The sequence below is a fragment of the Centruroides vittatus genome, unplaced genomic scaffold (genome assembly GCF_030686945.1).
Source record: "Centruroides vittatus isolate TY-2023 unplaced genomic scaffold, ASM3068694v2 contig_897, whole genome shotgun sequence".
Taxonomy (NCBI): domain Eukaryota; kingdom Metazoa; phylum Arthropoda; class Arachnida; order Scorpiones; family Buthidae; genus Centruroides; species Centruroides vittatus.
The window spans coordinates 36936-64690 of record NW_027122587.1 but is presented as its reverse complement, the minus strand read 5'-3'; the positions used below and the strand labels follow the sequence as shown (position 1 = coordinate 64690).

Genomic DNA, 27755 nt, shown 5'->3' with positions numbered 1-27755 from the left:
CTGCGACTTGGAGAACCTGGGGCCGTATTCTGGTCACTTATCTTTTGTCTCTTCTTTCAAGGATGAATGAAGTTTTCAAAAATGCAGAGTACGTAGTTATAGATCACGTGGCAAGGAAAGCATGCGTTCAAATAAAGCATGTAATTTTGACAAAGTTATTTTTTTGTTTTATAATGTTATTACAGATTGTAATGTCAAATTGTGTCTTAAGAAATAAAAGTTTTAATAACCTAAAGTTATAGAAAAGCATATGTACTTAGATGTTTTTCGAAATATTACCATCTAATTTCTCCTTAAGTTCCTTAATTTCTCCTAAGTAAGATTAACATCATATTCAATAGTTCAGTAATTTACGTAGAATAATTAAAAAAAAAATGGAATCAGTGGTGTTTCTGAGTAGGCACTGGAAAAAAATTGGAAGCATAGTTTCTCTTGAAATATTCTTTTCCAAGATAGAGAATGTTCTCTAATACGATTGTACAGTGCGAGTAGCATCCAGTCGTCCTTATCGGATATAACAAAACTGAAGCAAAAGATGAAAGACTGGCCGAAAGACAACTATCAGCTCCTGGGTGCAAGAAAACAATTTGTTAGTCATTTGACTCACTACTAACAGAGAAGGGAGTTTTTGAAAACAAAATAATAAAATGATTAGCAGTTTGACAACAGTCCTTCACAGTGGGGGACTGGCAGAGTTTATTACAATAAACAAAGCTTTACAACCCTGAAGTTAAGATAATACAATCCTGTGAAATTTAACAAACCTGATGTAAAGTGAAAGTTGAAATGATTTATAGTGAGTTGAAATGATTTATAGTGAGTTGAAATTTGATAAGTTTAGTTTTTTGCATTTACAGATCAAATTACAGAAAATATAAATAAAAATCCCATTTTTTTTTAAATCCAAAACTATTTCATACTGTTAGATAGTGCAGAAAATGTAGAAATCAAAGATATAATTGTAGTCAAGTATATATTGGGTTGATGCAAAGGTTTGTCCCGTTTATTTGAAAAGAATTGAAGAAAAATTTTATTCACTAAAACTTACATTTGATCAATATAGTATGTGCCATTCTGTTTGATGACCTTTCTCCATCTCTCCGGTAGCTGCATAAGTTCGTGCTCATAGAATTTCTGAGATTTCTGGCTAAAAAACTGATTCAGGTGATTTTTCAAGTCTTCCAGGGAAGTAAAGTTTTTACCATCTAAGCTGTTTTGAAGTGATCTAAATAAATGGTAGTCAGAGGGTGCAAGGTCAGGAGAGTATGGTGGATGGACCAAAACATCCCAATCAAGTTGTAAAGGTTTTTGTCAGGTGGCCAAAGACACGTGTGGTCTAGCGTTGTCTTGATGGAACACAATGCCCTTTCTGTTGGCTAATTCAGGTCGATTCTGGTCAATTGCGCGCTTTAATTCACTTAGCTGTGAACAGTATTTATCTGAATTAATGGTCTGATTTTCAGGTAACAGCTCATAATAAATGATTCTCTTTCAGTCCCACCAAATGCATAGCATAACCTTCTTCAGATAGAAACTGGCTTTTACACTGGTTGAAGGGGCATCTCCGTGCTTACACCATGATCTTTTACACTTAACATTATTATACACAATCCATTTTTCATCACATGTAATCATTTGCTTTAAAAATGGATTGATTTCATTGCGCTTCAGTAGAGAATTGCAAGCAGAAATTCGGTCTATCAAATTTTTTTCTGTTAACTCGTGCAGTACCCATACATCGGCCTTGCTAACCATTCCAAGTTGATGTAATCGCCTTGACACTGTTGACTGACTGATTCCAAGAATTTCTCCAATCTCTTGAGTTGTTTTATGTTGATCACTTTCAATTAGTGCCAATATTTCGTTGTCATCAGCCTCGGCTGGTCATCCAGAAGGTGGTGCATCGCTAAGATTAAAATTGTTTTTACGAAACTTTCTGAACCACTTCCGGCACGTGGAATCGTCAATGGCTCCCTCACCATGCACAGAACATATCTTCTTTTGTGTCTGCTAAGCATTCTTGCCTTTTTGGAAATAAAAGAGCATATGTTGAAAATGCTCCTTATTTTCTGCCATTTTTAATGCTTGACAAAATTTAAAAAACACAACTAAGTAACACAACTTTATTCTCAAATACTAGCTGAGATCCCTTTGGTCAAACAACATCGAAATTTTACACATGTGAAGGAAATAACACTTCAGTGTTGCAATGCAAAGCCAGCTGGTGCTAAAAACTGGACAAACTTTTGCATCAACCCAATATATCTGTAAAAATATGAAAATTGCATTAATTGTATTATGTATCCTGTGGATACATGTGCGCCAAGTGACATCACAATATTTGATGTGCCCAAAGGACTTAATAATTGTTATTTTTATTACAAATTAAATCCAAATTTTTTTTGTTTCTTATAATTATAAAATTCTTGAAAGTATCCATAGTTTATACTTTTGTTTCAAGATGATATTATCAATGTAGGCTGTTTCTTTTCAAGCTCCGATGGTCCATAAAACAAAAACAAGTGTAAATAACAAGTTGCTTGGCGCTAAATCGGGGCTATATGCTGGGTGTTTAAAGGTGGTGAAGACTTCCACCCAGCTTGGAACATTTTAATGTGTGAAAACTTCCACCTCTTTTCTGAACTGGAAACATGGCTAGCAGGGCAGAGGTTTGAGACTAATGACTATCTTCAGAACAACATTAGGGCCCATCTCAAGTCATTGGTGGCAACATTCTGTGACAAGGGGATGGAAAAGCTCATCTACAGATATGACAAATGCCTCAATCTTCACGGTGATTATGTTGAAAAGTAACCATGTTTGTACCTAATTTTTGGTAATAAATTCATTTTGTTATTTACACTTGTCTTTGTTTTATGGATCATTGGAGCTTGAAAAAACTACCCTTGTATATACAGCCAAGTCCGCATAAGTCGACACTCCAAGGGGAAGTAGAAATGTGTTGAGTTATCTGATGTGACGACTAAAGCGAAGTTGGAAAAAAAACCACAAAACTACAATTAATAAAATACAGTAGTGCGTTATACAGTAGTATAGGCTTACAATACATTGTGTCCTCCATTTACAATTACTCTGTAGATGAAAAACTGAAAAATTTGTTTAGTGTTGTTTTGAGCACTTAACTGTCTCGACTTTCTTTTTCAACGATCACGAACGTTTTGAAAACGTCATCTTCACAATTGTCAATTGTTGGCAAGCAATGTTCCCTCTAATTTTTTTTGTAGACGAGCGGAACATATACTTCTCTGAGCAAAAAAAATTTTTGCTGAGCAGATTCTGAGCAAAAAATTATATAAAATCTTATTTTTTCTTATAAAAGTTAAAATAATTATAAAGTAGAGATTAAAATTCATCTTAAAACATACTTCCATATAAAATATTATCTTTTGTCAATGATTTAATGTATTTAATCGAAATATACGTAGCAATAATCATGTTGCAGACAGAGTGAGAAATAAGTAAACAACAATTCAAATCAGTGTGCATGCTCGCCTGCGCGGCACATAAATTCTCATGTGCGGCAACAATTTGAGCAGTGCGCGGTCACGCAGTTGCACAGCTTAGGGGGAACTTTGTTGGCAAGTAACGTCTAAGGATTTTTAATGCCTCTAGCGCAACAGTTCCCAACCGATGAGTCGCGACCCACAAGGGGGGTCGTCTTAATGTTAATAATTTATTTATGCTTGGCAACACACGAGATATGCGACATAATCAGTGGGCAGCCGGCGCCCGCACCTCTCCTTATGCCTGGTGAAATTTGACTGTGGCAAACTAGCTGGGTATAGTTGAGACCTCCGTTAACAAGGCCATTTCGCATGTCATACTTTTAGTGGTGCTTTGTAGCCCTGATTCTGTTACTCGACATCGCCGCTAGAGGCACCTCAATCTAGTTTCGTCATTCCTTTCGCTAGCTCTATAGTCCGAAGTTAAGCAGATGCAAGCTCAATCATCACATTAATAATTAATACTTAATAAAAAATATCATCACTATTGTTAAGTCCTAAAATATATTTTGTCAAACCTTTTATTTTTTGTTTTATTGATCAAATATGATTGATGTAAAAGGGGGGTCAAGGGTCGCAATTAAAAAAAGGTTGGGAACTACTGCTCTAGTGTGAGAAAATGCAAAATTGGATTCTGGTGTGACATTGATGTAGATTGTATATTTTCTTTTTGTTTATCTGTTATTATTTTATACATAAAAATACATAAAATGTTAAGGCATTTTTATTAATATGTATATATATATTAATAATAATAATATATTAATTATATATTAATAAATAAATTGACTCCCCTCCTGAAAAAAATGAGTTTGCACTGCATGTGTGGAGTGAATTCATTTTTTCAGGAGAGGGTGACAACTTATTGGAGTATGGGACAGCAAAAGTATGTCGACTTATCCAGTGGTGACGAGTTAAATGGTGTCAAGTAAACTGGAGTTTTTTAACATTAATGCCTATGTAAGTTGGCCTGGACCACAGAAAACTGACTACTTAACCGATGGTGTTGAGTTATCCAGGTGTTGACTTATGCGGACTCGACTGTATGTTGAAATAATTTATTACATTTTAAATTATTAAAGCAATCAATAAAGGTGTACTATAGATTACCACCTATGGAATTTCGGGACTTTGAGTATATATTTGAACTCAGGGACCGAGACGAGTTCAATGGTTCCCTACTATCAATGCGCGACTCCCGATCGCGCATTGATTGGGAGTCTCATCACTCTCTCCCCTAAGCCTGTCGCGTGTTTAACAGGCAGTCCGGCACTTGGCCATATATACCTTCAACAAAGGCAGATGTTGATCCACGAACACACTGATTGTCTACAGTTTGAGTTAAGTCCTTTTTGCACACCCTCTCACTCATCGACCTTGGGGGGGGGCTACGGCTTCTCACTCACGCTATCGCTCGTGGTCGGCTAGTACTACGAGCCAACCGTGCTATCGCAATCAGGAGTCGTGATGCTTGAAAAAAAGGAACTGGCGTTCGAGTTTGTGCTCCCGACGGACTCCCCCAGGAAGGGAGCCGCTGGCAGGCTGCGGATTGTTTAACATCACTAGTTATTGATTCAAGGTAGTTCTTGAACAAAAGAAAAAAAAAGGAAGTGGCATTCGACTGTTCATGCAATTTCTTGCCTTTCAGAGTGCTTTTTTAAATTTGTTTGCAGACTTTACCCATGAGATGGCAGCACTAGCAACTACGGTGCCATCTGCATGAAATCATTAAAAAAGTATGCTAACTTAAAAACTATGATAACTTTCTTATTTTTCGTCTCCGGTGCAAAAGTAGGGTATCGTTGAACTTGTCTCGGTCTCCTCAGTTCAGATATATACTCAAAGTCCGAAAATTCCATAGGTGGTAATCTATAGTATCCCCATCAATAATTTATTTCCAATGAATACTTAATTAACAATCACAACTAAAAGTGCTGTAATATGCATTAATATTAATTTTAGTTAAACCAGGGTGTTTTCTTTTTACAAAATATTGTCATCATCTCAGCTTTTTTTGTTGATCTTGATCAGAATATCAGCAACATTTTCATATTTTTATTTTTATCATAAAAAATTTTATGAATGACAAAATAAAAATATATTATTAATCAAAAATTTGTTCTAGTGAGTTATGTTTGTTCAGTTGCGTACCGAGCGAGTTTTTTCCAGAATTTGTGTTCGAATATCAAATTGTTCAAGTAACAAGACACCACTGTATTTCGTTTGTCATTTTACAAATGAAGCAATCATTCATAGGTAAATAATACCTACAGTTAAAAAACATTTAACAACGCTTATCTAAAAATTTTTAAATAAACTTTACAAAGATTAATCTATAAAAGGAAAACAGTGGCAATCTTAAGGGCTAAAGTCTGAAAGCAACGACAATCACACCTGGTTGATAGGAAAGTTAGTGCAATTTTTTCTTCCTTGTCTTATCAGTTTTCATTAAAGTAAACCTGACGAAAACCACAAAATAATAGAAAATTTTAATATTGTAAAATCCACAGGCAAACTTGAGATGATACGCATGCTTACTTGAATAAAAAAAGTATTGAATAACGAAGTTTACACTTAAAAATTGTGAAATTTTGTATGGAGGATTTTCAAAACTGTGTTAGAGTGAAACTAGAAGTCCTGTTGTACAGGGATATCCTCAATTTTCAAACTGTGTTGAACGAGGGATACCTGTACATATCTCAATAATAGTCTAGTAGATTTTGATAATTTGTAGTATCTAACTAATCAAAAACGATTACAATTCTTTTTATATATATTCAAATATAATAATTATATTTTTTAATATTCTATATATAATTTTTATTTAATTAGAATATTTAATTAAACTATAAAATCAAATTTAATATTCTAATAAGTTGTTTTTATTTCTTTTTTACAGTATTGGACGTAATTGGAATTTAGGAATACAAAAATGTTTCTCTATAATTTAACACTTCAGAGAGCTACTGGCATAACACATGCTGTTCATGGTAATTTTTCTGGTACAAAACAACAAGAAATTGCTGTTTCTAGAGGAAAAATTCTGGAACTTTTAAGACCAGATGCAAATACAGGAAAAGTACATACATTACTTACAGTTGAAATATTTGGAGTAATAAGATCGATGATGGCGTTTAGATTGACAGGTGGTTCTAAAGGTGAATAATTTTAAAATAAGTTGTATTTATATCTCTAAATTACTGCAAAAATGAAACATATATTTGTAATTTTTCATTTTTCATTAGTGTAACATAGTTTTCAATTATCATAATTAGCATTTTAATTGTCAGTTTATCTTTTCATATACAGTAAAACTTGTGAAAACTGAAATTACATGAGAACTTTCCAAATTAGGCAGGCTTTCTGTTTTAGGCAGTAGTACAAGAAAGTAATTATTGGTTTAAAATGTGTATATATTTTTGTATCAGTTTTCAGTCTAGTTATAGTAGGTTGCTACAATCATTGAATTGACATCAAAATAAATAAGAAAAAGGTACAGAAAATAAAACACACATTCATCTATAATTATATAAATATAATAAATTATACTGGAATTAGACTAAATTATAAAAAAGTACCACCTTTCTAATGGATTAAATGGGCGTACACTCATTGTACAAACATATGCGATACCTACAAGAAATTGAATTACATTATCAAAATAGCACAGCAAAATGGTTACCAGAGGAATATCGTAGAAAAACTCATCGCAACATTTCAAAATAGAACTAACCATTCTCTCATAATTAACAGTAAACGTATGACAGTACTCAATTATTACCCATTCTTAAGAAAAATGATGAATGATGTTGCGAACTTCAATAATTTAAGCATTATTTATCAACGTAATCCTACAGTTTACTAGTTTTTGAGGAATGATAAGATGAATGACAACCAGAACGCTGTAACGAGCATTTACTCCATACCAATTAAAGACTTTTGTTTTGATTCTGATATGGTCTATGTAGGTGCTACTTTGCAAAACTTGGAACAAAGAGCAAAGAACACAAGTACTCTATCAACAAGAACCTGGATAATACAGTTTTAGCATCTTACACTAACCAACATGATGCTAACGTTCTATGGGACCAAGCTTTCGTTATTAGACCAACAACTAACAGACACAATATCAAACACCTTGAAAAGCTTGAGATATATAAAGCACAAATAAAAACAATGTGTATTAATCATAGAGACTGAGTCTTTGTCTACAGCATGGAAATAGCTTTACGATTATAAACTATAATTTTGCAATTTTTTGATGTGAAGCCATATGTTATATTATATATATATATATATATATATATTTGTTACTTTGTCATTATTTGATATTTTTGATACTCCCCAAGCACCTATTGTTGTACTTATGCAAGCGCACTTATTATTTTTCATAATTTAATTTCCTTACGTTCTGTTTTTTTAATGTTCTTTTTATTATTATACGTTTAACTGACGAAGGCTGTTAAAGATGGTCGAAAACATTTTTACAGTATTAAATAATTTGCTGGAGTGTTACAAAGGTTGTACTTTTTTATAATATAATTATATAGATGAATGTATGTTTTATTTTCTGTACCTTCTTTATGCCAAATGAAAAAATATATATATTTGTTCTAAATGAAACTTCTTTGTGTTGTTTCACTAAAAGTGTACATTTTTAGATTCCATTCAGTACTCTTAAATAGAGTTATACCAAATGAGCTAAGCTGAGCTACATCTCAGGATTTTGATGGTAAGCTCAGCTTTTAGTTGTTCCAGCATTGCAGCTCACAGCTAAAAGATTATTATTTGCCATACTAAATCTGTTGTAAGATTTAATGCATGTATTTTAGATTACTTGTTAAAGTTTACTAGTTTTTAACAAATTTTATTTTGTTGTTGGGTGCAATTTGAAAAACTCTGACTTATAAATTTTCACTGTCATCTGTCTGCCTGCTCTTCCTTAATCTCAAGAATGAAGTTAGATAGATGAAAGCTGAGACCAGATATAGAAAGTTTAGGGGCAGGAAGCCTGATTATCTATATACAAACTTCTGATGCAAACTGGAAATCAAGTTATTTCAATTCAAAAATTTTCCCTGAAAGGAGTTAGATCAGTGTTTCCCAACATGGGGCCCACGCCCCACAGAGGGGCAATTTGATTGTTAAGGGGGGAAAATTCGAAAATGAACTCATCCAGAGTTTAAGTTAATCGTACAGCTGCTGTATGCCATATTTATTGTAAATATTGATTTAAGTTAGTTTTAATTTTATTTGTTCTTTGTTTTCCTTTCCTTTTAGAACTTCCCTTTATAACCCTTTTCCCTTGGGGTGGGATTAACAATTCTGGGAAACACTGAGAACAAAGAGATGAACAAGGCCCTGAGGCCAGTGAAAGAGGAGAAAGGACATTCTTTGCTCAGACCTCGAGGTGGGCAGACGTGAGTTGTGGTGTTCCAGGTCACGTTCGGCAATGACTGGAAAGTGCAAAAGACTTTGATGAAAGGATTGGGTTTTATCGTGGTTACAATAAAACAGTGTGGCAATTAAGTGCAAGAAAAACTTCAATGAACACGACAACGAGAGACCTTCCAAAAGAGTTTAACGTATATGTTGGGGGACATAAGAATTTTAGAAAGGCTTAGGTGGGGCATAGCACAAAAAAGGTTGGGAAACACTGAGTTAGATGACTGGCATGAGTCTATTGCTAACAGGAAAGGTATGATGTACAGGTTCAAGACACTACTAATTTGAGGTGGAGAGCATATATTTTAAGTTAAATAAATTTAAAATATGATTAAAAATTGCAGCCTGGCATTGTGACAATGTCACAATAAATATTTGCTTGTTCTAAATTAGTTTGTGCTGGGATGTAGTTATACCTTAATCATATTTAAGTTTAGTTCACTTTGAGTGCAATTTGCTGGCGAAAGCAAAAAACAGAGCGAATAACACATCAGACATGACATCGTTTCCATTGAATTTTACCATTTCGTGAATTGCTTCGAAGTTTGGAACAGTCTAGCTTTTTCACTAGCAAAAAAATTTCGCCACCAGTCATTCCCGCTAGTTTTCATGTGGTTCTTGTTGTTTTCAAGATAGCTACAGAAACTTTCTCATGCAATAGAGTAAATGTTGTAATTATGGATTTTTAATATTCCTCTCACCCAGCATTGTTTTCTTTTTGACATATCTTTCTTTCTCAATAAATAAACAAACGGAATATTGGAAGTGTCCATTTTGTTTTTTTGAGATGATGTTTTCTATTGCTTGCAAATGATTAGCTCCTTAAAATTTGCAATTGCTTTTTGCTTTTGGTTGTATGGGTCAATTTCTCTAAGTGAATAAAAATCGCCTTTCGCTTTTCTCATTCGCTTTTGCTATTTGCTCAGTGTGAACTAAGCTTTATTATTATTTTTTTGAGACAATTTACAAACTGTCAGTTATGATATTACTTAACTAAACTGTTCCATAAAATCCATTATGTCATAAGCAAAACAAAAATCAGTAGAGTTAATTTTTATACCTAATGTTTTTGTTAGACTTTTCAGTTCAAAGATTTCTGTCTTTGACAGGTTGTAACTAACATGAATTAATAGCAGCAGTATAATGTATATAGCTTTCTGTTCACATTTCACAGGTTTTGTCTTAGGAATGCTATTTTGTAGGAAAAAATTTGACATTAATATTGGCATAAATGCAGATTTCTGCTTTTCACAAGTTTCCATTTTAAGGAGGTTTTTGCCTTTTGTAGGTTTTACTGTATAATGACTAAATTATCATCCATGTTGCAAAAATTTAATCTATAATCATTAATTTTCATTAAAAATTATATTAATTTTTGAAAACACCAAACACTTAAAAAGGAAGTAAATTATTAATAATTTATCAAACTACTGAATTACTATTTTTTTAATAAAAATAATTAATAATTGGAATAATTTAATATTAAAATATGTTATCATCTATTGATCATTTTCAATATACACTTAGATTCTTTGAATACTTTGACACACACACCTTACGCTTCTGAGAACCAATATTTATTGTCTTACAAACATTTTGTACCTGACGATGACCTGTAGATCAGGTTGAAAACGTTTGTAAGACAATAAATATTGGTTCTCAGAAGCGTAAGGTGTGTAGTGTATGTCAAAGTATCTATTGATCAGTTGATACTTTAATTATTATATGTTAAATTTAATTATTTAAGAAATTAATTAATATATTTGAAGTTTGTTTTTCTAAATGTAAGCACTCACTTAAATTCAAAATTATTTAATTTGTTAATTTGTATTAAATAAGAACTTGATATAATTTGGTGTATTTTTAATAATGATGATAATTAAATTAATTTTGATATTTCATGAAAATTAATATGATTATTTCGTCTTCAGATTACCTCGTGATTGGATCAGATTCTGGTCGGATTGTGATACTTGAATACATTCCACAAAAAAATATTTTTGAAAAGGTAACAAAGTTTTATTTTATTTTGTTTTATCTAATGAAAAATCATATTTATAGTTTTCTTTAAAATTTATTTTATAACTGTTGCATTTCAAAACTATTTTTAATGAGTTATTTCAAATAAAAAGTATAAAAAATGATGTGAAAGTTTTAAAATGTTAAATAAACTTTAACAGTTAAGATTCATATTTTTGTTAAAAATTAAAATCTTAATGAAGTACAATATTTATAGCATTTTCAAATAAGTGTACATAACTTTATTAATTTGAAAATACGTAATTTCCTGATATCTGGAAAGTTTTCATTACATCTAGAATTATTTATTAAGCTGTACTTCAGATATTTATTCTTTATTATATAAATTATTTTTATTAGGTCAAAGATTGCTTTAAGTAATGATAAAGGAAAAAGTTGGTGAGGTTTAGTGCAAATTTTTGTATTTGATTATGGGAGAGAAATAGGTTGTGTTGTAAATGTGGATAAAGCATAATAAAGAACAAAACTTTATATATTTTTTGTTTATAATAATCGATAACTTTAAAAGTCAGTGTATACTAGGGTTTCTGAATCTTGGTTATTTTTCTGTTTCTGAGACAATTTTTTCTACTTCTGGGAATTCTTGGGACCTATTAGTAAAAATTATGAATTTATGATTATGAAAACTACTTTTTAATTATTTTATGTATCAGAACATTTTATTGGTATTATAATATATTTTTACAATGAATTAAGCACAGGCTTTAAATTAAAATAAAAAAGTTTTTATTATAGTAAATTTTATTTTGAATTGATACACACAAAATAAAAATTTAAACATAAAGGAAACAAAAATAGCAAAAACTATACAGGGTGATCCATTTTAATCAATCCACTGAAATAACTATAAAAATATGCATTCTACAAAAAAGTCATTGAACCAAAATGTTAGACTCCAAGGGGTTACAAGATGGGGCTATTGATTTCATCGTAGTCAGCACTACAGTTGGCAAAAGATCTGTTTTTCACCAATTGTAGTGGCATCTGTAATGAAATTGAGAGCTTAGATATGTATTGGAAGAATATTCTAAATTAAGTTCTGGGCTGATTCTTTTATTCCAGAATTTTCTAAATTGCAATTAATTAATTTCTAATTATTAAATTTATCATGAGATAGCAACATAACATCCTATCTCTAGCAAAATTGATTTGTATTTAATTTATTTATTTGCCTTAAAATTGCCTGAGGCTAACCCATTAGATTGTTTAGTGATACAAATAAATTGGGTTGTTAATGTTATATATTGAGTTGTTCGGAAAGTAATTTCGTTTTTTTTATTACTAGAGGAATTAGATGTATTTTTACCAGCCAGTTTTATTTTAAACCACATTTTCATTATGTACTTCAACAGCTGACATTTTAAGGCTTACTTGTAAAAAATCTTGTTCGATTCTGTACAATTGTTTTTTTTTCGGTGACCCATCAAATATGGAAAATTGAAAGCATCATTTTCGGCATATTTTGCTTTTTTATAACTAAAAAATCAAAATGCTGTTCAAACAAGAAAAAAATTGTGGTACATGTTTGGATAAGATGTGTTGAGAGAAAGACAGTGCCAAAACTGGTTTACAAAATTGCGTTCTGGCAATTTTAATATCGAAGATACACCACATTCTGGATGGCCATTTGAAGCCAATGAAAACAAAATAAAGGTACTGATTGAAGCAATCTGCTGTATAACAACACGTGAAATCACTAAGAGATTAAATCTGTTAAATTGAACCGTTTATTATTACTTAAAACGAATTGGTTTCGTTTCAAAGCTCGATATATGGGTTCCACATGTTATTAACGAGAGATGCTCTCTATGGTGGGATTTTAAAGAAATTTTTTTTTGAGCTTTTACCAGACAATTTAACAATTGATTCGAAAGTGTACTGCCATCGAGTAAACAAATTGAGTAATATCATCAAACAGAAAAGGCCAGAATTGATCAACAAACAAAGTGTAGTGTTTTACCATGATAATGCCAAATTTCACACAAGTTTGGTAACTCGTCAGAAACTGTTATAGCTTAGATGGAGATGTGTTATCACACCAACCATATTCGCCAGATCGGGCACACTCAGATTATTACTTGTTCTGGTCTATACAAATTTTTTTTAACTGAAGACATTTACTTGAAATGACAATGTCAAAAATCACTTGGATCAGTTTTTTTGTAAACAACGATCAAAATTTTTATGAATGTGAAATCATGCTACTACCAGAAACAATGACAACAGGTATTTGACCAAAATGGTCAATATATAATTCAATAAAAGATTTATTTATTATAGGAACATTGCGTTTATTTTTCTATGGAAAAAACTAAATTACTTTCCGAACAACCCAATATTTACAAAACTTTTTTACAGTATCATACAGCACATAGATGCTACTTGACTAATAATTTAAGACAGCTCCTAGCTTGCACCTCTTGTCGTGTTTCTCTTTCTCTTTTTCTGTTTCTTATTTAAGCTGAGTGTTTTGACTTTATTAATTAAAGATCAGAAAATGATGGGGAATCTTGTTTGTCAGGAGACACTAAATACAAAAATGCCAACTGGCCAATTCACCTCTACATGTGAATGGATTGTAATGTTGTTTAGACATTCATTAATTCTCTAACAAAGAATCCAAACTGTTCTTTGTCTAAGTAAGGCTTAGTTTGATTGTACATTCTAGTGATTAATAGCAAATGTCAGTTTAAAAACTAAACAGATTATCAATTTAAACTAAACAATCTAGAAATAAGTAAAATGTTTTTAGATTTAAGCATTAGGATATTATTGTAATTTACTGCTTACTATGTCTCATTGCAATTCGTGTTGATTGAATGTTTGCATAATCTACTACTGGTATAATTATTTAGATCAAGCTATATTGGGTCAAGAAATTACTCTTAATACAAGTAAATATTATTGTGCATTCAAATTTTGTATAATATTCAGTTTTTAATTTATTTGCTTTGATTATTTTAGGTTCATCAGGAAACTTTTGGTAAAAGTGGTTGTCGGAGAATTGTTCCAGGACAATATTTAGCTATTGATCCAAAGGGTAGAGCTGTCATGATTGGTAAGTATGTCATTAAAAATGAAACATATTCAACTTTTAGCCACCTAAAACTTGGATACTGTAGGTATAGTACAAATATTATGCAGTAGCAAAAGAGAATGTTATAGTCAAACCTCGATTTTTGAACTTAATTCGTTCTTAAAAATCGTTTGAAAACTGATATGTTCTAAAACATTAATGTAATAATATATTTTAGAAGGAAAGTAATTTTAAAAATAATTAAACTGAGTTTGTGTGGAATTTTCAAAGTAAACAGATATTATCAGATAAAATTGATTATTTCAGAGATATAATTGACTAAATCCTATAAATGTTCAGTTTATGTAGAAATCCTCCTGACTTATTCTGTTTTATTATTATTCTTTGCTATAATGTTAATGATTAAATGTTAAATTATTTGTTATGAGATACATACAGTTATCAAATAAATGTATATTTGTTCAGGAAACATTTTATTCTTTAAATAAAAATCTTCACTTTTTACAAATGAGTATGCTTTTTAAGCTCATATATATCATGTATCAAAATCAATGTTTATATTTACATATGTCAACACTCATTTAAGCATTATAAAATCTAAAAGATATTTTTAAAAAATTAAAAATTGTTTGTATGTTAATAATTAAAATATAATGTTTTTTTTTTAATTATTTTATTTAAATATAGGAGCTGTTGAAAAACAAAAATTAGTATATATTTTGAATCGTGATGCAGCTGCACATTTAACCATATCTTCTCCATTGGAAGCCCACAAATCCAACACATTGGTATATCATATGGTTGGTGTTGATGTGGGTTTTGAAAACCCAATGTTTGCATGCTTAGAAATGGATTATGAGGTAACATTAATTTATTTTTGTAATGTAAAAATGTTGGCTTTTCACATTTAATTATTTTTTCATAAATATTAGGATGCTGATAGTGATCCTACTGGAGAAGCAGCTCAAACAACTCAACAGACATTAACTTTTTATGAACTTGATTTGGGGTTAAATCACGTAGTCAGGAAATATAGCGAACCTTTAGAAGAACATGGAAATTTTCTTATATCAGGTAGAAAATTTGTTATATGTTTTTAAATTTGTTTAAATTTTATTACTTAAAAATTTTGGTTATAATAATTTATTTGTTTAAAATTGTGTTATTAAATATTAATTGCAAATTAATGAATTTTTTTCATCAAAATTATTTTATCATTATTATCATATTTATTTGTTTTAGTATTTATGCAAACATAAAAAAAAAACAGTATTTACAATATCTGATTATCAATTTTCTGGTCTATTTTATAAATAGATGCTATTTTAATTAGGGTTTCTCATTTCCCGGTCTTTTGCTTGTCCTGGGATTCCAGGATAAAAGTGAACTGTTTCCCGGGAAATGCCGGGACAAAATGAATTATTTTTAAGATATACAAAATATCATTAAATCAAATGATATAATTATTTGTTGTTTTTTAAAGTAATTTAATACGTTCTGCAACCTCCAAAATCATATTAATATGCTGCGTAAGACATATATTAAAAATTACCTTTGAATTACGTAGAAATTTTCACAAATAGAAAAAATTTATTAAAGTTTGCTGGAAACTGCATACAACAACAACAACGACAAAATGCTTTGAATTGAGTTAAAAATTTTAAAAAATGAACTTAGATCAAACTTCTAAGTTATAAGGTAATTTTTGTTATTTAAATAAAACATAATACAAGATATTGTAAATTTTTATAATATTTTAAAAAAGCAAAGATGGTCATTACTCCGATCACTCAATCTAATTCTTATTTTAGTAATGAAAAGTCTTGTTACCGAGAATACCTTTTCCGATTCAATTGATGTGATTGGAATCAGGTTTAATGCAGTTAAGAAAAGACAAATATTATGTGTTTTTCACCTGTATCCCGAAAGATTTCTAGTTTATTTTCAAGATTGTAGTTTTCTTTTGTTCTCTAGTATTCTTGATTTGTTTACCTCAACTACTTTAATAGAAACATCATAGCCCAATAATTCAGCAGTTTGTTTGTCTTTAATAATCAGGATTATGAAGAAAAACTTCATACTTGCAGACTTCCTACTCGTTTGTATCCTTGCCCAATTTGCACAACATGGCGTTACGCAGTTATTGAAGCTACTGTGCATGGTTAAAAATTAAGACAGCATAAGCACACTTATTCCAGATATTACTAGTAAAGAATTTTGAGTGTCCTGCCACAAATAAGCTACGTTTTGATTATTGACCATTTGTGACGTGCCATAACGAGCAAAAATTAAAAAAAAACGAATAAGTATTTAAAATTAATAAATACAAATGTATTCTGACAGTTTATGAGTTAATTATACTTTCTATTTGCAAAATTTCCTCAACCTTAACATAAAATAAGAAAAAAGTAAATTTTTAAGAAATTTGTGGGATTTCCCGGGATAAGAAAACTTTCCCGGGATATTTCCGGGTTTAAAAAATAACCGGGATCCCGGAATCCCATTTGAGAAACCCTAATTTTAATAATTATGCAATTACAGTGGAGCATCATTTATCCAAATCAATTGGGGACTGGGGTTGTTCAGATAACTTACTTTTCGGATAATCGATTATGTACGAAAAAATATATTAACCTATCCCATGTTGAAATTTTTCCTCCGTTGCGTGTCGCTTTGCATTGAATTTTTGTTGATTTTAAGCCTAACGAAAATTTTTATAATAATCGTTAAAAATGATTTCTTTATTTTGTACAAACAAAATAAATATATAGAAAAATATAAAAACAAAAAATTATACTTTAGAAGTTAATCTAGTATCAAAAATGTTTGATTCAGCATGACACATTTCGACTAGAAAGCTTTCAGTTAACCGACGTTTCGGTTGATCGGCTTTCGGATAAACGACGCTCTACTGTATTATTATTTTCTTTTGTGTGAAAATAAAACTTTGTGTAACTAGGAATTGTTTATTAGTTAGAAAGACTAATTAAAATTTTTAATTTTTAATAAAAGTTAACGTTTATCCAAAATTCACCTATAAAGTTTAATATAAGATGATGACAAAAGAAATAATTTTCATAATACATTTACAATTTTGACATGCTACTTTGCACTAACCGAATGTTTATTCATAAATTAGAAAAAATCCAATTCAGAAATAAAATCTTAAAGAAAAAAACTAAAGATGAAAAAGAATGCTTGTAAATAGTGTTCATTAATAAATTCTAGAATTATATTCTTGTAGACCAAATTTTATATTTATTTAATTTATAAATCAACAAATTGTTTTGAATAAAGGTCGTATATAGTAGTATTATGTCATTATGTCATAGGAGATTTAGAAACAAATGATATACCGTATTTTACAGACTATAAGACGCACCTTAATTTTTAAACAATTTTTTAAAAAAATACCTATAAGACGCACCTGAATTTTGGAGGCAATTTTTCGAAGAAAAAAGTGCATCTTATAGTCCGTAAAGTACGGTAATATGAATATGGTTTAATATAATATGAATAAACAGATCTAATAATATGATTATTTGTAAAATTAGTTTGAAATAAAATTTTTAATAGGCAAGACAGAAGAAAACATTTTCTTTCCTACACTATTTATTTTGTATGTTAGAAGAAATGTTTTTTTAAATTATAAGATGTAAAATTTCATCTCTCCCAATCAAAGGTTTTAAAACTATATTTTATAAGAACATATTTTGGATAAATGTTTATAATCTTCCACAATAAAAAATACTTTACTTTTTAATTAATATATTTGTTTTTAAACTATAGTTCCAGGTGGCAGTGATGGTCCTAGTGGAGTTTTAATTTGTTCAGAAAATTATATAACTTACAAAAACTTTGGTGATCAGTTAGATATTCGATGTCCTATTCCAAGAAGAAGAGTGAGTAGTAACTTTTTTATTTTTAAGAGAATTTTTCATTAAGTTTTTGTAAAATAGTTATTAGTATTTATAATGTCTGTTTGCAAAACAATAAAACTATGTAAATTTTAATGAGTTGATTTCATATTTTAATAAACGTTAGTACAACCATTAATATTCATGTAAGCAATAATTACAGATTTAATTTTTTATTTCCTTAAATACAAGCTGAAATTTATCTGCATATTATTTACATATTCTACATATAATTAAATTAAATCAGGAAAAATAATTTAATATGCTTGCTATTGTGGTTTCACTTTCTGTCTACAATTTTTTAATTTAAATTCTGTAACATTTCAAAAATATTTTAATGTTTTTTTTTATTTCATAATTTTAACTACATTTTTGAAATTTTATTTCAATTTAAGCTTAAATGCTGTTTGATGAAATTTATGAATTATTTCATATTATTATATATTAGATTGACATATATATGCTCATATATTAAAATGAACTTCTAATTTAATTTGAGTTAAGATGATGATTTTAATTTTAGAATGACCTTGATGATCCAGAGAGAGGTATGATATTTGTTTGCAGTGCGACTCATAAAACCAAGGTAAAAAAATAATAAACAGTTATTACTACTTTTCTATTATTGTTAAGCAATAAGAGAAGAGCAGTTTTGAATAGAAAAGCATTTTTCTGTTCAGAACTGCTTCTGAATCATACCTGATTAAGAACAAGAATAATTAAAGCTTAAATCTATTAAATAATTTTCCATACTTTAATTAATGAATACATTAGCCATAAATTCTCAGTTTTTGTTCTGAAGCATGATTTGGATAGGATTAAAATATGGAAAATTAGTTAGTAGATTATAAATAATCAGTTTACATTATACTTTGTTTTTCTATTATTTAATGACTATAAGAAAGTTTGTTATTAACTAATTTATAAATAAAATATTTCTTAGTGACAGTACTCTGTCGCCATATTCAGTTGACTCTCAAAACAAAACTCATATGATCTTAGGTTCAGTCAATATGAGCTGTCTCTCATACTTTCATATTTACAAAATTATTTGATGCAAGCTTTCTTGTCTTAAGTCAAAAAATGTTGTTAGGATCGGTGTGTTTGGTGAAAACAGATGCCAAAGTTTTGCCATATGTAAAGAAAAATGTGTGCGCTCTTTGTTTAATAATTGTTAACTATTCTAGAAAAATGATTTTGAACATTTTTATTATGAAAAATTAAAAAAGTTGTACTACTAATGTTAAAGAATTATTATTAGAACTTATTGAAAAGTTAACAAAAAACAAATTCCATATCCAATAAGAGAAAACTGTTCTGACATATTGTTGTTCCTGTTTAGTTCTCAGCATATATATTAATTAAATCTGGCTTCAATTGTTCAATACATTGAGAAATGTGATTTATTACTTTGCAACAGGTTGGCTGAGTAGTTAATGAAAGATTAACCATAGTTCACTGAAAAATTTCAGTGGTGTAAAATCGAAGAGCAATTAATAATGGCTTCTCTGATGGATGATGATAAACAATTTGTATTTCATGGCAACTTAAAACTCAGTTCACTTGAGTCTTGACTGGTGAATATGAAAAGTTAGCTATTTACATTTTTAAGCCATTTTGATGAATACAATTGTTTGATGATTATATAGTAAAGTAGTATATCGATGATTGTGATAAATACAAAAATTTTAAAAAGATATTCTGAAGTAAATATAAGAGAAATGAACTAGTCTAAGTATATTATTAAAATCATAAATATAACATATATTATCTGATTATATTTACTTTGTGGGTGTTATTATTTATAGTGCATCTGATTACAAAATGTGCACTTTGTTGAATAATTGTTTTTTTAAATTGTTGAGTCTGTTTTTAAATGTATGTTTTCTTTAAATTTCAAATAATTTTAATATTTTTGAAAAATATTAAAACTTTTATATATGAAATTAATTTAACTAGATATTAACTATGTAAAACTAGAATGACTCTAAAATTTAGTATAAACAGTGAATTATATGTTTGATCTTTACAGAAATTCTAGCATTTAGTTGATTAAATGAATATGAAATATGTAATTTGTAATCAAGTGATAAGCTTAAATAGATTGAGTATCAAATTGTATGTTATGAAACAAAGTTATTAGTTTAAACATATTACTTTTTAAAAATTTTTAGGGTATTTTCATTGATGTATTTCTGAAATTGACTTAATTTCAATATGTTGTTTTGATTACATCTATAAATTATTAAAATTATTCTATAAGATACATTAGTAATTATTCTTGATGTTCTTGATGATATTCAATATTTTAATGTTCACATAATACCTAGTTTGGAAATACATTTCAATATATAATGAAATTTTTTAAATATTTCAAACACATTAAAATAATTATTTATGATATAAAAATGAAACATTACAATGTTTAAGATTAATATGATAATCAAGAGTCTGTAACATACATTGTCATTATATTTCATAATTTATTTTAAAATATTTAATTATCATTTTTTTTCTACATACTTTAATTTTAAAAATTTATTATTTTAGGCAATGTTTTTCTTTCTTGCACAAACTGAGCAAGGTGATATTTTTAAAGTTACCTTGGAGGCAGATGAAGATATGGTAATGTATTTAGCTTAGATTCTTAATTTCATATAATTTATTTATTTCATATTTGAAAAATTTGTATCTGTCAATTAAAATGACAGTCACAAGCACTATTTTCAATTCATGTGTTTTTGTTATATTTTTAGTATCATTTTAAGCACAGTTACATATATACATATATAACTATTTGTGTTTTTATATGTGTAATATATAATTTTCATGTTTTTAAAAATATGTTGTATATATATTATACTTTTTATTTATAATCTAAAAAAGTATTTTACATAATATATGATTACTGTGAGTTTGTGAGAGATGGGCTTGATATAACAGACAAATTCCTTCAAAAAATCCTGTGGTTTTTTTAATTCTGGTGATCAAAAACCCAATACCTTGGCTGCTTTGGTTAGCCATTACAGAATTAACTTAATTTGAATTTCAATAACAATATAATTTAATTGATTTGTTTTTTTATTGAGAATAAATGAATAGATAAATCCAAATAATAGAAATTTTGAAATAGAGAATTTTATCAGAATTCAATAAAAATGGAGAGAAAGAAATAAAAAATTTAATTATGAGTGTGATGTAATAATCAGTAAGAGTAGCTTTTTTTTTTACTTGGGTATCATTTGATGAAATTGATTCAAAATACTTAGTTTTTTTAGATTGTATTGTTATGAATTCTTATTATTATAATGATTAATGAAGGAAAGAAAAACTACTTACTATCAATATTTAGTAGCATTTTCTTTTAAATCAAAAAATACTTTTATAAAATTAATTTTATGATTTATTATTTTTAAAAATAAGTTATAAATTTAAATAAAATATTGATTATAAGCTATTGTATGATTTCTAAAATAATTAAACTTTTTTTAGGTTACAGAAATTAAACTAAAATATTTTGATACAGTACCTGTGGCTTCAGCTATGTGTGTTTTGAAAACTGGATTTTTATTTGTTGCCTCTGAATTTGGAAATCAGTAAGTATTTCAGTTACTTTATATTAATATCTGTATTTTAAAAATAAAATTGAATACATTTTTCAGCTATTTATATCAAATTGCTCATCTTGGTGATGACGACGATGAGCCAGAATTTAGTAGTGCTATGCCGCTGGAAGAAGGTGATACATTCTTCTTTGCACCTCGTCCACTTAAGAATCTTGTTTTGGTAGATGAACTTGAAAGTTTGTCACCAATCATGACTTGCCATATTGCTGATTTGGCTAATGAAGACACACCACAGTTGTATACTGTATGTGGAAGAGGACCAAGATCGTCATTGCGTGTTTTGAGACATGGATTAGAAGTAATTATTTTCAATCTCTATATAATTATTAGTTATAAATTCTTAACTCTATATAGAAGAATATTTTTTTTAGTCGTCTAATTAAAGTAATTGAGCCTTTAATCATTTTCTGTAACTGATCTCAGAATATTTGAAGAAGTTATGGATGTAAGTGCAGGAAATACAAACTTTAAAAAACAGGCAATATTCTTTCTAGCTAATATCAATAGAGTTACAATGCCAGTTTTTGGTGTATCCACAACAAATTTAGAAAATCCACATTACATAGAACATGTGAAACTATAGAATGAAAGTTTGGAAATACCTCATTTTGGTCCTAAATCCAGCTTTTAGACTTCACTTTTATGGTCTGTTCATCTCAGATCTCAAAATTTTTAAAACTTACTAAGTAGAGTAGAGAGTCGTTTATCCGAATCAATTGGGGACTGGGGTTGTTCGGATAACCGATTATGTACGAAAAAATATTTTAACCTATCCGATGTTGAAATTCTCTCCATTGCGTGTCGCTTCGCGTTGAATTTTCATCGATGTTAAGCCCAACATAAATTTTTTTAAGATAATAATCATGGCTATTGTATTGTTAAAAATTATTTCTTTATTTTGTACAAACAAAATACAGGTAGGCCTCCTACAACGCGGTACCTTTACAACGCGTTTTCGCTCCAACGCGGTTGGAAAAATGCGGAAATTTTCTTACAACGCGGTTTAGGGTATTTAGAAACGAATTATCTTTCGCATAACAGAAAAATCGCAACGGATCACATAAGTGCAGTGGAACTTGATGGAACAAGCTCAGATCTTGAAATAAGGCCAGTCAAACATTCTCGAACAACTATAATAAGTGACGATGAGGACTGAATTTGAGCATAACATTATGTTTCTTTTTGATTTTGACTTGAAATCATAATCTTTTTAGTTTTTATATGATGTTGAATTTTATTTAAGCTTTTTATGTACATAAATTTAAAAAATGATGAAAATGTTACACCATAAAAGGCAGTTTTTCTCTTTTTAGAACTGAATCCCAGTTTTTGTATTAAGTTGGTGTCTCCTATAACGCGATTTCCCACAACGCGGTATTTTCAAGGAACGTATCTACCGCGTTGTAGGAGGCCTACCTGTATATTGAAAAATAAAAAAAAAACATTTTGGAAGTTAATCTAATATTACTAATATCTTCAACTGATCTATTATTTTAAGTTTATCAGAAATACTGAGAACAACGTGTTTACGTTTAGTTGCCATTTCGAACTCACCAATAACTCCAGAACAATCTGTTACAAGTAAAAAATTCACAGATCCAAAATTAATGTCTCCGATGAAAATGGATTTCGATTAACCACGACACATGTCCCGAAACAGAGTCTTCAGAAAAACACTACACAAAAGTGCCAGTGCTGCCAACTAAAACACACACCAACAAAAAAAGTATTGGAGTAGCTCAAGACATAGCCAAAGATTGCTGCGGCACAGCACTAGCGAAAATTTAAATTTGCCGACTGGAACTCTTTCGGATAAACGATGCTCTACTGTAGCTTTTTAATTTGCTTTAATAATATTTTAGATTCTAAACTAACTTTATAAGTGTTTCTTCTACTATGTATGCTGTGCCAATTGAGATTCTTTAAAGTGGAATATGATAATGAGATCATGTCAGTACTGTGAAATGCAGTGGAGTAGACCCTTACATTGTAGTCATGCAAATTTAGGAATTTAAAAGTCAGGATAAATGTGTTGTTAGGATATTTTTTAACCATTATTTTTAAAAAATTACCTACAGTAAAATGATACAAATGTGTTTAAACATAGTTATCCTATATGAATTAGTCACAATATGTTTGACTGCATTAGCATCATTGGCTTATCTAGCTTTTTTTTTTTCTGGTTGAATTGAAATAAAGGAAAGAATTACAGGCATTTTGCTTTTGTTTATATGAATTGTTGTGCGGATTATTATGACAGTGGATTAATAATATATTGACTTCACAAAACCAAGTAGGCTTACCAATATATTTTTTGCATAGTTACAAGAAATCTGTGGGACAAGATGGAAACCTTTTACATTCACCTGAATTTTTCTTTCATTTTTTCCACTTGACAGGATTTCTTTTCTTTTTTCTACTTTTACTTTTTTTAGACAGTATCATTGTTTTGTCTTCCAAACTACTAGTAGCCATTATTGTATTAGCCGATAATGCCATATTTAAAGTAATAATTTTAGTCACATAGATTTAAAATAATTATTTTAAATAACTGTTTAATTATTAAATAATTTAAAAATAAAATCCTACATCATCAATAACATTCTTACCATGTAATCATGCAGCCATTATTTTTCAAGCAGACATTTGCAATCATGTAATATGATCATACACTTCCATTAGTATGTCCACCTGGAACTACAATAGAATGGATATATTTGAAAACAAAATGTAAATTTATTTGACTTGGGCCTATTTGACACACTTTTTACATAAACAGTAGAGCTTGCAATGAGTAATATTATGGCATTAGTTCAAATATCACAAATTTGGTGCTTATGTCTCTTTAGAAATAAGCTCCTCATTTATATCTTAAATATAAAATATTTACAGATATTTTATATGTCTGATAAAATGAAGTTATTCTCTTAAAATTTCAAGTTTAATCTTGGAAATATATCATATTTTTTTCTATCCATTTTGCACTATTATTTACTCAGATTATGAAGATGATTATGGTCTACCAACAGAGAAAAGTAGAACTTCTGTTAACTTCTCTCTCTAACCAAAGAGAATGGAATTATGTCACTAGTAATGTAATTTAATTTAATTTAATTTAATTTAGTCATACTAGGACGAACCCATGATGCGGGAGTACAAAATCAAAACATAACATTTACAACAAAACTAATATACAAATACAATACATAAATTTTACAGAGAAACTGAACATATACAAAAAATAAAGAAATATATTACACAAAACGATAACATTATATATTTAACCAAAATATATAATATATATATATAAAAGAAAACAAATGTGGGGAGAACTATCCGAACAAAGAATACTATATAAGTAAAAAAGTAATCATACCCACCTAAAAAAGAAAAGCAAAAGAGTTAAGCAGTCACGTCTAACAGCAGATAGACTCCCAAAAATCCCTTGCAACGAACACACTTTAAAGGAAAGAAGCGAATGCCACCTTTCGGTCAAATCAAATATTTTAATATGCAAATTAACACAAAATATACGCCAAACTTCGTACAAAAGGTACACTGAAACAATAAAACAATAATAGATTACCTAAAAAATAATTTAATTTTTTGAACAAAATTAATTAAATCAAAATTACATTCATTACCAATGAGGGCCAAAAACTTATCAAACTGAATACTAGGAATACCAAAAATACTTTCACGTATTTTTTCTAAGTTTGTACATCTAGCTATCACGTGAAAAGCATCCAATGGCAGATCGCCCTGACAATATATGCAAATTTCTCTGCGATGGTTCTGTAAAAAATTAAGGGAATTACATCTGATTTGCATTATCGTGGAGCAAATATTAAAAGAGAGATTATTGTTATAAATCAAGCAGTCGAAGAAAGATTTGTTTAAGTGCTTATACCAAACATTATAAGAACTTACATTAATACGACGATTTAAATCAAAGATAAAGTTGTCAAAATAATTTAATTTCAAAGTAGCGCAACAGTGATAATTATTTAGCAATTCATCAAAATTAATACCGTTATCAGCACAAATTTTCCTTAAACCTTTGGACCACAGCAGATCCCTATTATTTAACACATAACCTAAACACGTTCTACTCCATCGCTTTTCATCCAAATCAATAGTCCTAAAGATCCAATTCAAACACTTATTTAGTATTGTAAAAGACAAAGGTAATAGCGAACATTCCATAAAAATCAAATATCTTGGGGTACAACGAGGCAAACCAAATAATCTTTTAATAAAATTAGCCAGGACTGGATCCAACTCATCAGATTGATAACCCCAAACCTCGGCAGCATATAACAAAGATGATGTGACAATTGAGTTAAAAATCTTTAAACAATCTTTTAAATTACGTAGTTTAGCCGACCTACACATCTGAATAACTCTATCAGTTTTAATAAAAGCATTCCTTTTCACAATCTGAATATGGGATTTATAATTTCCGTTAAATTTAAATACAACACCCAAATATTTATATTGAGAAACTACCTGAATCACATCATTTCTAAACCACCATTTGTCCGACTTAGCAAGTTTACCACCGTTACGAAAAACAACAACTTTAGATTTCATAAGATTCAAACTCATGTTATTTTCTAAAAGATATTTGTCCAAAATATTAATAAATCCTTGTAAACCTCTAATAGAGTCGGCTATCAAGACTATGTCATCTGCGTAAGCCAATATTTTGATACCAATGCCATTCACCTCTATACCTTCATAGTCAGAATTAGTTATTTGTTCAATTAAATCATTTAAATATATACTAAACAATACCGGACTTAAAACAGCCCTGTCTAACCCCAGTAGCAGTAAAAAAAGACCTAGAACAAAGACGACCCCATTTAATCTTTACATTAGACTCACTATATAATTCTGTAAGTAAAGAAACAAATTTAAAACTAATGCCATATTTCAAAAGTTTTTTCCACATTAAATTTCTATCCACCGTATCAAAAGCTGAGGACAAATCAACAAAGAATGCATATACTTTTCGCCTTTTCCTCATTAAAATCTTAGAAATAAGGGTATGCAGAATAAATATATTATCTACCGTAGAATATTTTTCACGAAAACCGGCCTGATTCTCAAATAAAATATTGTTCAAATTTAACCAAGTAACCAACCTGTGATACAATATATTACAAAAAAATCTTTGAAACACAGTTCAGCAGTGAAATTCCTCTATAATTACTAGGGATTACTTTAGAGCCATTTTTATATACCGGACATAAAATAGCACTGCCCCAGTCTTTTGGGACTGCCCCCGTTCTCAAGATTCTATCAAAACTTCTGAGCAGTATCGGAAAAACACAATCCATTTTCCAAAATTCAGAAGGTATACCATCAACCCCAGGCGCAGAACCAACCTTAACTTTACTTAAAACATAGCTCAATTCGGAATCCATAATGTCTACATCCAAAATTTCATCAGACCAACTTAAACACTCATTGAAAACAGACAAATCTACACTATACGGAAGTGCAGAACCATATAAAGAATAAAAATAAGTAAACCATTCCTCCAAAGAAATATTCACTTTACTATTATAATTTCTAATTTTACACAAATTCCAAAACCATTTATTATTTTTACGAAAGATATCCGAATTCTGAACCGTATACAAGAACTTTTTTTTCTTAGCTACACAGATCTTTTTAACCAAACTACGAAATAACACAAATAATTTACGATCCGATTCTAAACCACGTTTCTTAAACGCTCTCCAAGCTCTATTTCTGTTACGGATCATTAGGCGACAATCCAGATCAAACCAATTATTAATATTTAAATAGTCCTTAGGTTTAGAGTTCATATTATGCAAATTAGCTATTTTACTAGTAATGTATGAAGTGTTGTGCGCTAAACCTATTTAATGTTGTTTTTTGTTCTCTTTTCTTTTCTCACAACATATGAACTGGCCTTAAATCTTACAACAAAATTTTAGTTGAATATTTTATTAAAAAGTTTTTAAATATTAAAGTAGCTTTAAATTATGACACATTTGTTTTAGAATATAACTAATTATTAATGTTGAAATATGTGATTTTTGTTGCATTTAGGTATCAGAAATGGCTGTTTCTGAGCTACCTGGTAATCCTAATGCTGTTTGGACTGTAAAAAAGAAATCTGATGGTATGTAGA

General features: G+C 29.2%; 1 protein-coding gene across 1 annotated transcript in view; it reads left to right on the top strand.

Moving 5' to 3' along the window:
* Sf3b3 (splicing factor 3b subunit 3) overlaps positions 1–27755 on the top strand; it is a 57788-nt gene that overhangs the window by 12776 nt on the left and 17257 nt on the right. The window contains exons 2-12 of the mRNA XM_067280824.1: positions 6424–6682; positions 10901–10977; positions 13974–14067; positions 14734–14906; positions 14979–15120; positions 17836–17948; positions 18487–18549; positions 20514–20588; positions 21456–21559; positions 21626–21887; positions 27674–27746. Coding sequence (XP_067136925.1) covers positions 6457–6682; positions 10901–10977; positions 13974–14067; positions 14734–14906; positions 14979–15120; positions 17836–17948; positions 18487–18549; positions 20514–20588; positions 21456–21559; positions 21626–21887; positions 27674–27746 — 1402 coding nt within the window. The 5' untranslated portion in view covers positions 6424–6456. The remainder of the gene's footprint in view (positions 1–6423; positions 6683–10900; positions 10978–13973; positions 14068–14733; positions 14907–14978; positions 15121–17835; positions 17949–18486; positions 18550–20513; positions 20589–21455; positions 21560–21625; positions 21888–27673; positions 27747–27755) is intronic.